General features: G+C 37.7%; 1 protein-coding gene across 1 annotated transcript in view; it reads right to left on the reverse strand.

Annotated features, from left to right (window-relative positions):
- Nucleotides 1–12,336, reverse strand: part of TMEM131 (transmembrane protein 131) — a 103,129-nt gene that overhangs the window by 73,707 nt on the left and 17,086 nt on the right. Inside the window, exon 2 of the mRNA XM_065633348.1 lies at nucleotides 8,350–8,411. Coding sequence (XP_065489420.1) covers nucleotides 8,350–8,411 — 62 coding nt within the window. The remainder of the gene's footprint in view (nucleotides 1–8,349; nucleotides 8,412–12,336) is intronic.

The raw sequence follows: 12,336 nt of genomic DNA on the forward strand, positions 1-12,336 counted from the left end.
TTATCTGTACAGGAAAAGCATTACAAATAACAAAATACTACCTTGCAATATATATATCAGAAAGAAGTCTGCATGTGCACACTATTAATATTTCAGAAGATATAATAAGCTAAGTTACAGGGGCAAAAAAATCAATTGGAATAATTTCCTGATCCAACTGACTGCCTAACAACAAGTCAGCACAAAACCAGTAGAAATACACAATTGAGTGGGAAAAAGAAGCGGGAGAGGGAAAAAAAAATCACCCCTTTTACCAGTACTGGGGGCCTATAACCTTTCCAACCAAAAGGCTGTTTTTGAGTCTTGGAGACAGATGATTATTTTTTTTAAATCAATTATTTTTTAAAAAAATGTAAAGACAGCATATGCATTTATGCTGTTGCTACTAATGGTTGCACGCCTTAATTTATCTCTTATACAACCCTAGAAGGGTTAAACTACAGGGATTTCAGAATAAAGATCTTGAGACAACTTGCATACTGTCAGAAAATGTGAAGGCAGTCAGCCAGCACCAGTTTCAAGACTTAAAACAACTTCTCTCCAGAGTCTCATATCCTCAAGAAAGATTTCACAGAGAACCTGGACCTGAAAGCACACCTTGCAGACTCAGTACAGTTATGGAATGATACCAGACAACAATCTTGCTCACATGGAGAATCAAAAACCACACCTTACAGTTTGAAGTCTGTCTTTAAAGACATACCCATGGTTGTTAACTTTAGCTAGAAAACAAAAAACTCCACCAAAAAAAATGAAGTAGTTAATGTCTCACCAGTTTGTTATAACAGCTATTCTTCACTTCGTGGTAAGAGGTCTTATTACCTTGCACTACGTTCTGTCATCTAAACACAGGCATCTGCTGCCACAGGAGATTAATAGCCTGGGGCAAACTGCCTGGTCTCAGACTGACATCCAGAAGGACACAGAGTTTCTCCTGTGTCCCCTGCCATATCTGCCAGGTCCATGCGGTTGTCTGGGACAGCCTAGGGCATCTCAAATAGCACTGGTTACCTGTGTCTAAGCAACTGAATTAAAGCCTTGAAGTCTTAAACAAGGATGGGGCAGGGGGGTGAAGCAAAGAGGCCCTCTTAATCAACACCTGAGTTTTCTGGACACCATATACATTTCTTTCATGTTTACCAAAATTCTCAACAACCAAAGCTTTCTTTTTTTCCCATACAAGAGTATCCACACTAATTTAAAAGACTCAGTAGGAAATACCATTTCAGAACGCTTTACATATTGTTATTTTATAGTAAGGCTGGTTCCTTCATGTAGAAAAGCTATCTGCTGCTTGCAACTAAATGGGGAGACAGCTACAAAACTGATACATAGATGGCAGCTTAAAACTTCATTGCTGCATTAATAAGCTCTATGCTAATAAGTAGGATAATTAAAAGAAACATAAATGACAAATATCCTGCTTAAGGTAATGAAAAAAATGAATGCTGTAATCTGAAACGTAGCTGAAAGTGGACTGAACTGAGTCATTCTTGCCATGCTCTTTCATGACCCAAACTCATATGAGGAAACAAAAACATCAATTGACTCTAGCTGATGCAACACATGCTATTGACTTTGGCTTTGCAAGAGTCACTCCTGGGCATCAATTAATTCTGTTTAAACTAAAGCCTGGGGATGGCAATTCTTCCTGTACAAGACGAAGAACCTGCAATTTTTTTCTAAGCAGCATGACTTCAGCTGCTCAAAAGCAATGGCTATGAACCGAAATGGTTTTTCTGCTTTCATAAAATCACACACATTGGAAGAAAGCTCTGTAAGCCATCTAGTCAACCCTTGCTCAGGGGATGTCTAGTTAGTACAGATCACTCACAGCTTTGGGCCATTGAGTTCCAGATACCTCCAAATTCTACAACTTCTTTGAGTAACCTGGTCCAGTGTTTGGTCACCCTCAAGTTTAAAAGCTTTTCTTCCTTACAGGAGTTTGGAATGTCACATGCTGAAAATTGTGTCCAAAGTCTCTCATCCTTTCACTGTGCACAATGGAAAATCTGGCTCTTGTCAACTCTGCACTGCCCACAGCAACTAGTTTTATCCTTGGTCTTCTAAAGGCTGAAGAAGCACACCCTAACATGAGAAGCGTTCCTGTCCTGATCATCTTAGTGTCCCTCTGCTGTGCTTGCTCCAGTATGTCAGTGCCTTCCTTGTACTTGGTAGCCCAGACTGGACACAGTACTCTAGCTGCAGCCCCACAAATGCTTAAGTAGAGGAGAAATCACACCCCTTGTCTTCTGGCTCTACATTTGTTCAGTAGGCTGGCAGCCTTCTTTGCTACAAGGGCACACAGCTAACTTAATGTTCAACTCACTGTCTACCAGGACCACCCAGGTCATTTCTGCAGTGCTGCTGCCTACCCAGTCACACAGGGTTATTCCCTCACAGGTGCAGGACGGGCATTTGCCTTATGGCTGAATGTCATGAGGCTCCTGTCCGCCTGCCAAAGTCCCTCTGGATACTAGCCTTCCCTTCCAGTATACCAATTGTTTTGCCCAATTTGGTAGTATCCACAAACTTACTAAGAGTAATCTCTGTAACACCAGCCACGCTGCTAATCATAGAATCATTTGGGTTGAAAAGACCTTTAAGATCATCAAGTCTAACTGTTAAACTAGCACTGCCAAGTCTACCTCTAAACAATGTCCTTAAGAATCTCATCTGCATACAGAACTTTCAGACACCTCCAGGGACAGTGACTCCATCACTTCCCTGGGCAGCCTGTTCCAGTGCCTGACAACCCTTTCCAGGAACAAATTGTTCCTCGTATCCAATCTAAACCTCCCCTGGTGCAACTTGAGGCCATTTACTCTTGTACTATCACTTGCTACTCAGGAGAAGAGACCAACCCCTCCATGCTACAACCTCCTTTCAGGTAGTTGCAGACAGCGATCAGGTCTCCCCTCAGCCTCCTTTTCTCCAGGCTAAACAGCCCCAGTTCCCTCAGCTGCTCCTCATCAAACTTGTGCTCCAGACCCCTCACCAGCTTCATTGCCCTTCTCTGCACTCTCTCCAGCACCTCAACATCTTTCTTGTCGTGAGAGGCCCAAAACTGAACATAGGATTTGAGATGCGGCCTCAACAGCGCCAAGTACAGCAAGACCGATCACTTCCCTAGGCCTGCCGACCACACTATTCCTGATAGAAGCCAGGATGCTGTTGGCCTTTTTGGCTACCTGGGCACACTGCTGGCTCATATTCAGCCGGCTGTCAATCAATACCCCCAGGTCCCTTTCCAACACTCCCAGGTTGTTCTCTGCTGGGCAGCTTTCCAGTCACTAATGAAGACAGACATTAAGAAGCATTGCCCTCGGTATCAAGCTCCATCACAGTTAACTGACTGTCAGCTAAGCGACATACTACAGAATACAGCCATCAAGGTCAATGACCCACTTATGTGGTCTGCATCTTAGCAGTTTGGCTATATAGGTATCAATGGAGATCACATCAAAACCTTTTTAAAAGTCAACATACAATATGAAAATTTGAGGTAATAAAAAAAATTCATTTAAACTTTCCACCCCCAAAACTCTGTTTCTGATATACCAGAACTGAATGGTTGCCACTTCTGTTGAGATACTTCTCTACCATGCCATTCGGAATGAAGTACAGATCATGCAGAAAATACTAAAATCTCTCCAGTAGGAGATGAGTATTGCTGATTCCCATGCATGTAACTCAGTTCTGTAGCCTCCTCACAACAGTCACCGCAAGTCATGTTAAAAATCTGTCTATTTAACATTTAGGACCATTGCGATTCTTATTACCAGCTTTTGTGACTAGCAGCTTACAGCAGTTTATGAACAAAGACAGAAAGTATGTATTAAGTATATATAACAACACAGGTTTTCTTTTTCCCCTATTTTAGCTATTCTGCAAACCAGTAAGTATGAGTAAAACAATTTTTAGGAGGTCACCTCTAGAAAAGCATTTCATACACTTAAGATTATTGCAGCAAGGGTAAGTGTAGTGATTCATATTACGAGAATTTGACTGAAGAGCCTTACCATTTTCCTTTTTCACCATAGGAAGATGCTACTTTAAAAATACTACTATGTAAATAGAAGTACCTTCCAAGCACTTAGTCTGAATAGATCACTCTGGAATATAGCGGGTCCAACTACGCTGTTCAGGAAAACATCAGATACACAAGGCAAAAGCTCTCATAATAAATAAGACGATGCGGGAAACTGTCTTTTATGAACTAAAAGCAAACGAAAACATTGCTCTGAAAAATAAATTTTACTTTACTATTCATTTTTCAAAATAAAGTCCTCCAAAAGTGAGACAGTATGTTGGCCTAACATGAAAGGATAATTTATTAAAAGCAACAGTTGTAGTTTATTTCAGGACTCCTAATATTTGCAGATGACATCACTGTCAGAGGCTTGAAGCATCTGTCAGGTCTGGACAAGGGTTCAGATAATCAGGACACATGGAGGAGGGGAAGTTTGGCTGAAGGAGAGCTCAAATCTAAAACTGGGAATAACTGACTAAGCTGCAGTACGCTAAAGAAGAAAATGTGTCTGGAGAGCATAGTGAAACACAAACTACCTGACCAAACAAAATGCTGTCAAAAATTTACAACTCATTTTAGAATTACTAGAACAAGTGTTATTACACAGGGAAGCAACTAGCAACTACTCTGTCCTTTCCCAAAGCCTCTGCATACTAATGTTCCAATTAAATGCTATGCTTTAAGTAGTGTGTAGACAAATAAAAATCCAGTAAAGAAAGTTACATGGTGTTTTCAAAAATTTGCATGAAGAAGCTACAGGTATCATTTAGTACAAAATTATCATGATAAAGAGAGGGAAAAAAAAAAAACCTAACAAGAAACCAACTGACTATTTATTGGAGAAAAAAGCAGCAGTAAAATCAGCTTAGGTGTGAAACAAATAGGTACTCAAGGAAACTTGTAAAAGTTACTTCTTTAGAGGCTTTAAGAACAGGAGAGCCAAGCATCTGCCAAGGTCAGTCCATCTACACACAATGCTACCTGAAGAAAGTACTAGGTAATCTCCTGAGGACCATTCCAATCAAACAAACCTACGACTCTGTGAAGTGCCAACCATTTATATAGACATCTGCAAATGACTGCTAATGAAGAAAAACAAAACAAAAAAGAAACTCTATATTGCACTGAGCAATGGACAATTTATATCAATACAACTCCTACTCTATGTTCAGGATCTAAATAAATTATTTGAAGAGTTCAAAAAGTTGTTGACTCCTTAAGGGGACTGATTCATGTGAAGAACAGACAGAATTAGGAAATTCTCTCATTATTGTAATCTAATCCATGGTCAGAAGTAACATAAATTTATTCAGATGTAAACCTTTAAACCAAACATGTATGCTAAACAATAAAATACTCACTTCTGTTAAGACAGAGGGTAAAGCTACATGACATAGCACTTTCTAATCCACATACTGTAAGTTCACACAAAAAATAGAGTCTCTACTTTGCTACTGTTACCCACTAGCATGAAATAATGAAATTTCCATTGCTAGTTTATTTTTACTAGATGTAAGGGTTTTTTACTTAAATATTAAAATATTTATGCTCTTTCAATAAATAACTGTTTTCAGTCAGTCTGGTCAAAACAAATTTTTCCAATACTTTTTTTTTTTTAACAACAAAAGTCCTAAAATGTGATTGTGTGCAGTGGTTTCATAACATATTAGGAGTGTTCTACCGATAGTATGTAGTTCACATAAGCACAAAAAACAGTATCAAGAGGATATACTCTAACTGGAGGGAGGTGGCAGGAATCTCTAATGACTAAATTATGTAAGACTCAGCATTTGATTTACCTTACTTGGAAGGCAACTCCTTCCAACAAGAAAAAAAGCTTGCTTCCACTGTAAAGATATGAAATTCTTTGAGGGGGATGGAAATAAACTAAGAATGGAGATGGCTTAGACACTTTGATTATTATTAATCACTTTATGCACTGAATTGGTTATGTTTTGTATTAAAAAAAATTACCTGAAGGTGATGTATCATTAGACAATACTGAACTACTACTACATCATATTTGTTTTGTAATGATAGATGACCTACAATCAACAAACATTTGTGAAAACTCACAGAAAGACTGAAACAGAAACATTGAGTGACTTTACAGTAGGTTTAATACTTCAGTAACTGCTGTTCACAAGATGTAAATCTGTTTTTACAACATGTATTTGCTTTAATTTTTTAATTGCAGCAAACAGTCACAAGAGGTCACCACATTAAAATCTACAGGGGAAAAAAACCTGTAAGCTAGAGAAAATATGCTGTATCATTCTGATTAAACGGAATTGGTTTCACTTATGTAGGTATTTTTGGCTTAAGAGCCACAACTATAATATAAAACATATATACCACTTATTAGAAATTTTGACTCTCAGCAGTGTTATAAGCGGCAGCCAAATGCAATCTAAAGCACCGAAGTTTACAGTGCAACATCCAGAATTACTTAAATTTGTCCCATCATAACATTTAAACTTATTTTCCTGTCTGTTACATCTTGCAACAAAGTTGGAAAGATTATCAAGCAGTTTTATTTTTCCATCTTTATATGAATTATGCAGGTGGTTCACAGCAGCACCATCACTTTCTAGTCCTGAGAACTACAGTGATTAATAGAATGCTTAAATAAATAATTCCAGAATTGTAACATTATTTTAATTCATTAAACAAAACAGTAACAAAAAATCCTGGGTCTAAACCCCACTCCAACCAAATCAAACAAACAAACCAAACAAAAACAATCAACTCAAGAACACCTAAAATGTAGATAAGTGAATGTGACTATGTCATTTTTATCTTAAAAATTGGGCCAACACCTGTCTGTCATTTTTATTCAACCACTCTTGTTAAACAAAACATATTCTAATAGAGTACGTAAAATAAAAGAAACTAAGTCTAGTGATTTTTTTCCTCTATATTAATACCGATATCTGGTATCTCCATGCAAATTAAATAAATATTCAGAGGCAAAACCTGCAGTAGTTGAGACTGGAACCACTATATGGAAAACTTTCACCACTTTACTCTGTATGTCCAAAAAGAAGCCTATGTAGATATTTAGCATGAGAATGTGTTTAGTACATGACATCTAAACAACTGTTTAATGAGGAACCTGGGGCTTTTTTGTTTGCTTCATTGGTAGGTCAGTTTTTGGTTGGTTAGTTGGTTGGGTTTTTCCTGTGTGTGTTTGTTTTTAACTGCAAACTTCTGTCACCAGCTTAGATCATTTTGAAGGATCTTATCCTTATACTTTATAATCATAAAATCTGTAATAAATTAATCTTGACTTACATTAGGGATCAAGCAGTGGAAGAAGGGAAAAAAAACCCCAAACAATCAACAAAAAACTTCAAATCACTTAGCTAGGTGAGGGAAAAAGAAAATACACCTTCATAAATCTCAAATAATACTATCACAACCACACAACTTTCACATTATTGTCTTTTCTAGATTAGATGGGAGTTAGGAATTGTAAATCAAGCACTGCACCAGTGCTTAACTTCATTAACTAATCAAGTTAAACATAGTCACATGCCATGAGTTCAAATCATTTAAACAATTAATTGCTTGCTTGCTTCTTCTCCCTCTCAACTGCCAGGACTTACACCGAAGAATTTTAACAAAAGATATTCTTAAAATACAATCCACAAAATGCATGCGTATGAAATTCTACTCAATAGAACTTCAGAACTACATAGCTCTAATGTATCAAACCAGGTTGCTATGTCTTTCATCCCAACTACTACTACCATCTCCAAGTATCAGCACATATTCCTTAAAGTAAACATTTTATCTGTTTTGACTTACGCCAACAGAGAGATGACAAGAATGGCAATGTTATACCTGAAAAATCCATATTTGCAACAGCAGTTACCTCACTGCAGTAATTTGAACTTTCTTTAAACCCAGTGGTGACTTGGTCCCGAAGGGCTACTTTTACATTTGGGAATCTTGCAACACTTCCCAGTTCCTCTAGCTCTGCTACCCAATTGCATCCCAACTCTACATGAAGATGAGTATTAAACATAAAGCATCCCCTAGATTTTTTTGAGGAAAAACAAAACAAAACAAAACTGGACAAACAGGACGGATGGAACCTGTGGTAAACTCTACCAGTTGCCCAATGGAAAAGATCAGGGAACCAGAACCTCAGGACACACCAAAGCACATCGTTGAAAACAACTCCAGAAGGTCCAAAAGTGTTTTGGACTTAAGTTTGATGCTTGCTCATTTTCAAAATGAGTTTCAAAAAGCAGCTATCAAAAAGAAGATGAAACATTGCTAGTTCATATGATTTACTCAAGACTACATACCTGCAATAGGTCTCCTTCATCAAAACGTAGCATTTCTATTATGCCATCTGACTTGATGAAAGCTGCAAGGAAAAACAAAAGATTAAATAACTTAATAGAAAAAAATTTTGTTATTAAAAAGAGCAACTTAAATATCTAAAATCTGCTGTGCGTCATTTTGTAAATAGAGCTGTGACAACCCAAAATAACAATGCAGAGTCTAACAAAACACTAATTTCCTCCGAAAGCTCCAATTCATGTGAATAAGTACCACACTTTGCAAATCAGTCTTTTGGCATATAAATGTTTAACTCCAAAGTGAACAACTTCTTCTAGGTTCCCTAGAAAGACTGGCTGTACCAAGCCAACTCAGTACTTCAACCAGTATGACTGGGTACCTAAACTGAATTGAATACATCTAAGCCCCAAAAGAATTCAAACACTTCCAAAAAGAATTCCGGTTTCATTTTTACACTGAAAATATTAACTGTACATCTGGAAAGCCTTCTTCACACTGTTCCCTAACCCTCAGCATGGCAACAACTCTTTCCATCTAGACGGTAATGTAACAAAATTTGAAATTGTTTAGAATTGTTTGCACCATACGATTGTGTCAGAAACATGTAGGATCCTCAAATGAAGCATTCCTCCTCTACTCATTTCCTCTAAATGTTTGGTCAGGCAATTGTTGCAATTGTTCTTCAATTCCTCTCAAAATGTAGGGAATGCTACTTTCTTTTAAAGACAAAGAAAAAAGGGCATTGCCCTTCCTGTAAAATGTAATAATCTGTACAAGAAAGAACCTGAGTTAAAGAGGAAAGAAAAGTTCAAAGAGATCTAAATTTTACTCCCCAAAAGAATATTCACACACACAACAGCTGCTCTTTAGGATAAAATGCAGTAACAACCTCAAACCAGAAAATTTTATTTAAAAAAAAAAATCTCTATAAATAACTCATCCCTTCCTCTACTACCTTTTTCCATGACTGGCTTTACTATTCAGCTAGATGAAGTTTAGAGAGTGAGAACACACTCCTCTTTCTACAAAGAGGAACAACTTAAACAGAAAGAAGTTAAAGATGCCTCAGCACACAGAAGAGATAGTTTGTGCTTCTGGAACATGGAATTTGCATCCCAGTCTGAAAAAGGATATTTAAACCTTCATCTCCTGCTTTGAAGGTCATTGCTCCAATAAGAACAATTATTAGGTCACCAACACAGTCACTTATCTCTAAGATGTCTCAAAAGAAAAAGTGACATTACTTTCAGAAAGCAAAAATAAGAAAAAAGCACTCTTGGCAGACAGGAGTAAAGGCATCTACCACACAGAGAAGCACTATTTTTGACACATATTTGTCCCAAGCATTTCCTCGCTGGCTGTTTTAGTGACACCTCGCTCAGCACCCAAAATTCAGTCTGCTACTTAACATATCACTGTTCGCACATCCCATTCTGCACCCCTGGCTTCCCCCATATTTTGATACCTTCTCCTAAATGGCACAAACTCCATAACCTTGCTTTCATACGGCCAAAAGTAAAAGTTAATGTAAAACAAAGATTGCTTCTGTCATCTCCAAAAGTCTCTTTTGGTATGCAGAAAAAAACCCCAACCAATCAAAAATCTCAAAGAACAAGATTTTATACAATTACTTTTCAAGCCACCACGTCTCAGATTTCCAACATTCGGCGACACAGGCTGAGAAAGCAGCCCAGCTCATGCAGAAGTGTGAAAATCACCACAGAGGGGAAGGGGGAACTTGGATTATAAATAATATGCATGTCCTGCCATATTAACAATAGCATGAGTGGCACTAGTCAAGTCATGTCAGTGATATTTTAGAAAAATGTTTGTGCATATTTATTGCTATTACCTTAGTGATTTTCAAACCAAACAAAAATCATTCTTAATCCAAGAACTGGGGGTTGGGTCAGTCGTTTATATTGAAGGACTATACAGAACATAGAGCAAGAGATCAAAAAAACCAACAAACAACGACAACAAAACAGCATTTAAACAGCTGTTGCAAGATCAAGTCCTACAGTTTATGAAGATTTGGGATTTTAAAACTTAAATTACTGGACTATGTCTATCAGTTTAAAGTTTAATCCAGGATGAAAGAATAAGTGGATTCTTGTCAATTTAACTGGCAATACATATGTAAGACATTCAAGCCACTGTTTAATTTTGTCTTTAAAACTATTCAAAAAAATCTATAAGTGAACTGCAGTGCAAGCCATAGGAAAACAAAGCTTTGACATGTTAGGTTAAAAATCAAAGTGTGACAGTTAAAAAACACACACACACAAAAAGAAATTTCAGATTATCTGATATGGAGGGGAAAATTTCCATTTTTAACTTAGGGAGAAATCCAGAATGAAAGGATGTTTTGCCATGTATTTGGTTTATTGTGGGTTTAAAACACACAATTTAATATAAGAATTTACCAATAAGAGCACACTTTCCTAATATTCAAAGGAATTGCACCTCTGAAGTTGGCTTTTCCAGCATTCTTTCATTTTCTATCTTCCAGCTCTGGAAACAAAGAATATACACAACTTGACTGTGACAAGAAGAAATAACAAAAAATTAATTAGAAAACAGCTTTTTGTATTCATAATCTATCATCAACCAGTAAAACACAAAAGGTTTTTCTTCCTACGTATACTTTTACATAAAACTACAAATTCTTAATATTTTCCTCAGGCCTTTTTCCCCCTGTTTGCAGGTACAATTCTTCCACAGGGATAACACACATGGCAGCTCACAGAAACCAGCCAAAGCCTCCTACCCAAGCGGCTTGAACACGGGTAGCCCTTCTGTAAACTCCAAACACTTTCTCAGACACTCTGCACTTATTCCATCCTTGTTGCACCTTATGGACAAAGCAATAGATGTTACAGAACATTCTGAGTGGACAACACTGTTAAATAGAAGTGCCATTCATCATCATATCATTTAAGAAATGTTTTCAGAGAGTGGATGACAGCTAGTGCCAGGTGAAGTCAGATGCGCTGCAAAGCTTGGCTGCTGGCCATTTCGCAATAGTCGCATCTCAGACTGTGATGAAGTTTCTGTGGCTATACCCCTTACTTGTTTTAGACTGATTTTCAAGCCTTGGTTTCTACTTTATCGGCTATTTCATCAAAGCAAGGAAATTACAAGGAAATACCTACACCTTGGTAAGATGAAAGCTTGTTTTTGCAATTGACTTCTCAGACTCAATTCTGGATGAAGGAACGAGTCACCTCATTCAAATGGGGCAAAGCCAATTAAATTTTTAAAGAACTCCTCTGATGAGTCATAAAGAATCACCCAAATCCCTGCAAGAGCAGCTCTGAAACTGTCCAATGTGGACCACAGAGAGGACAAAGTCTTCTTCAAAGTGAAATGCAGACAGTGCGCAAAGAGCAGAATGCTTCCTTCTGAATCCTTGCCCATTCCAGAATTAGATGCAGTTGGTCACCATTTGCACTCGTCCTACCTGAGCCAAGTAAGTTCACAAACTTCTGCAGTGCAAGTCCAAAAATAGTATTTTCTGTCCTTTTACACAAAATATATATGTCACCAATAGAGAATAGGTTATTACCAATGCCAGAAGACTCTGCAAGCAATTAAGTATGAGATCACTTAGGCATGCTTTATTAGGTGAACCATTCCCCATGCTACAGAGGAAGATGACTGTTTCTGCAAAGTTTCTTAATCTCTCCTGGAAAAACTTCTTCCGAATGTCCAGGCTGATACCATCATGTTCCATTATCAGTTTAATACTGTAGCCAATACTTTAATACTCTGGAATAGTAAACTGCAGCAAGTTACAAACTGCTGACTGTGCCATTTCAGTCACCCCTGCCACATGACCGGTAACCACTACAAGAGGGGCACAACAGAACATTTGGGGTAGCAAGCATTTCAGCTGTCACAGCGTGATGTGCCCCTGCACTAATCAGCAGCCAAGAAGCCAAATTACACATTAGGAAAATAATTTCTTCCTGACCCTCCAGGCAATT

The sequence above is a fragment of the Caloenas nicobarica genome, chromosome 1, assembly GCF_036013445.1.
Source record: "Caloenas nicobarica isolate bCalNic1 chromosome 1, bCalNic1.hap1, whole genome shotgun sequence".
NCBI classification, from domain to species: Eukaryota; Metazoa; Chordata; class Aves; order Columbiformes; family Columbidae; genus Caloenas; species Caloenas nicobarica.